This window comes from Aphanomyces invadans (genome assembly GCF_000520115.1).
Source record: "Aphanomyces invadans strain NJM9701 unplaced genomic scaffold supercont1.45, whole genome shotgun sequence".
NCBI classification, from domain to species: domain Eukaryota; phylum Oomycota; class Saprolegniomycetes; order Saprolegniales; family Verrucalvaceae; genus Aphanomyces; species Aphanomyces invadans.
Window position 1 is genome coordinate 295,142 of NW_008580190.1, and position 1,655 is coordinate 296,796.

At 59.4% G+C, this 1,655-nt stretch overlaps 1 protein-coding gene across 1 annotated transcript in view; it reads left to right on the forward strand.

Annotated features, from left to right (window-relative positions):
• H310_12956 (hypothetical protein) overlaps positions 1 to 522 on the forward strand; it is a gene marked incomplete at both ends in the record, with an annotated part of 1,065 nt that extends 543 nt beyond the window's left edge. The window contains one exon of the mRNA XM_008880260.1: positions 172 to 522. Within this exon, the coding sequence (XP_008878482.1) occupies positions 172 to 522 (351 nt within the window). The remainder of the gene's footprint in view (positions 1 to 171) is intronic.
• Positions 523 to 1,655: the final 1,133 nt, after the last annotated feature.

A 1,655-nucleotide genomic window follows, 5' to 3' on the forward strand; every position in this document is an offset into this window, starting at 1 on the left:
CACAGCCACAGCCACGGCGGCGACCTCAAGAACAGCGACACGCGGAAGAAGATCAACGTGCTCATCTTTGAGATCGGCGTCGCGATCCACTCGGTCATCATCGGGCTCAACTTGGGCGTTGCGACCGGCACGGGCTTTGTCACGCTGCTCATTGCGATCTGCTTCCACCAGTTCTTCGAAGGCGTGGCGGTCGGGACGTCGGCCGTGTCGGCGTTCTCCAACTTCCGCACGTCCTTGTTGACTGCGATCGCGTATTCGCTGACGACGCCGTTGGGCATTGCCGTTGGGATCGCCATCCACAGCTCGTACAGCGAAACGTCGACGGCGTCGCTGTGGGTCCGCGGCGTGCTGGACTCGGTGGCGGGCGGCATCTTGGTCTACACGGGGATCGTCGAGCTGCTCACGTACCAGTACACGATCAACAGCGAGTTTCACAGCAAGTCGGGGGGTACGCGATCGCTCAACTACATGTGCTTGTGGCTCGGTGCGGCCGCCATGGCCATCGTCGGGGCATGGGCTTAATTGAAGTTCGAGTTGGATTTGGTTGCCGCCACTAACCGAAATGTGCAATCTGTACTTTAATCCTGAGAGACCATGTCCGTTGGATGAAAGTTGCGAATTCTACGAGGAGCGCCTCAACGCCAGGCTCGTGCAGGGCTGCTACCGTCCTGCATGAGCCTGGCGTCGAGGCGCTCCTTGGCGAACGGTGCTCGCGCCCCTGGGTTGCTCGCGCAGATCCATCATGGGACATCGCGTTTGGGTGGCGCTACCATCAGAGCCGCATGAGGAGCGACTCGTACCGCGACTCTGCAGGACTGTTCTGTGGGGTTGGTTGGTACCAAGTGGTGCGAAGGATCCCAGACAAGGATCCGTCGTTCAGGTGGTCCCGAATCGGTGACTGTGGGGTTTCTTTGAAGCTTCCGAACGAGTCTTTGGGATCAATAAACGCGTGGGCGGTGGCGCAGTGGCATCGTGCATGCCACGTCGACAGCCGATCGATTGCAATCGGATGACCTAATTACGGCGGCAAACGCTTCGAGGGGACGATGGGATGTCGAGAGCTGGGTCGAGAGCGGCGTTGCTCGATCAATACAGACCGTGCCGCGCGTCGACGGGATGAGTTTGCCACGACGTGGTGGCCGTCAAGTCTAGCTGGCAGTGTTGTTGGCAAAGATCCCGTCGTGCCTGTCGATGGAACCTCCGAAGGCGGCGACGATGTTCGTGCAGAGAAACAACCGTGCACGGACGCTGGTGCCAAACGCCGTCATCCGGTGAAGTGTATAGCTCACAGTACCGAACAAACGGGCGAACGGTACTGCCTGCCGAGCTGGTCGGGGGGCACCAAGGGCATCCGATCGCCACAGCGGGGGGAGTGGGCAAGTTGAGCATTCGACTTGACCACACGGGTACAACGACACATCATCGGGGACTGCTCCCATCGAATGGACGGCGCAACCTGTTTGCGAATATCAAGAATTCAAACCGATCGCATTGAATCATCATCGACGTTGTCGGCAACACATTGCATGCGCCGCCATCACATGCTCTGGAAAAGGGTCCGTGTGAGGAACGAGGGAAGTGCCGTCGTCCCGTACACGTGGACGGGGTCCATCGCCCGTCAGCCGACTCCGTCCAACTCGTACGAACGTAATTCT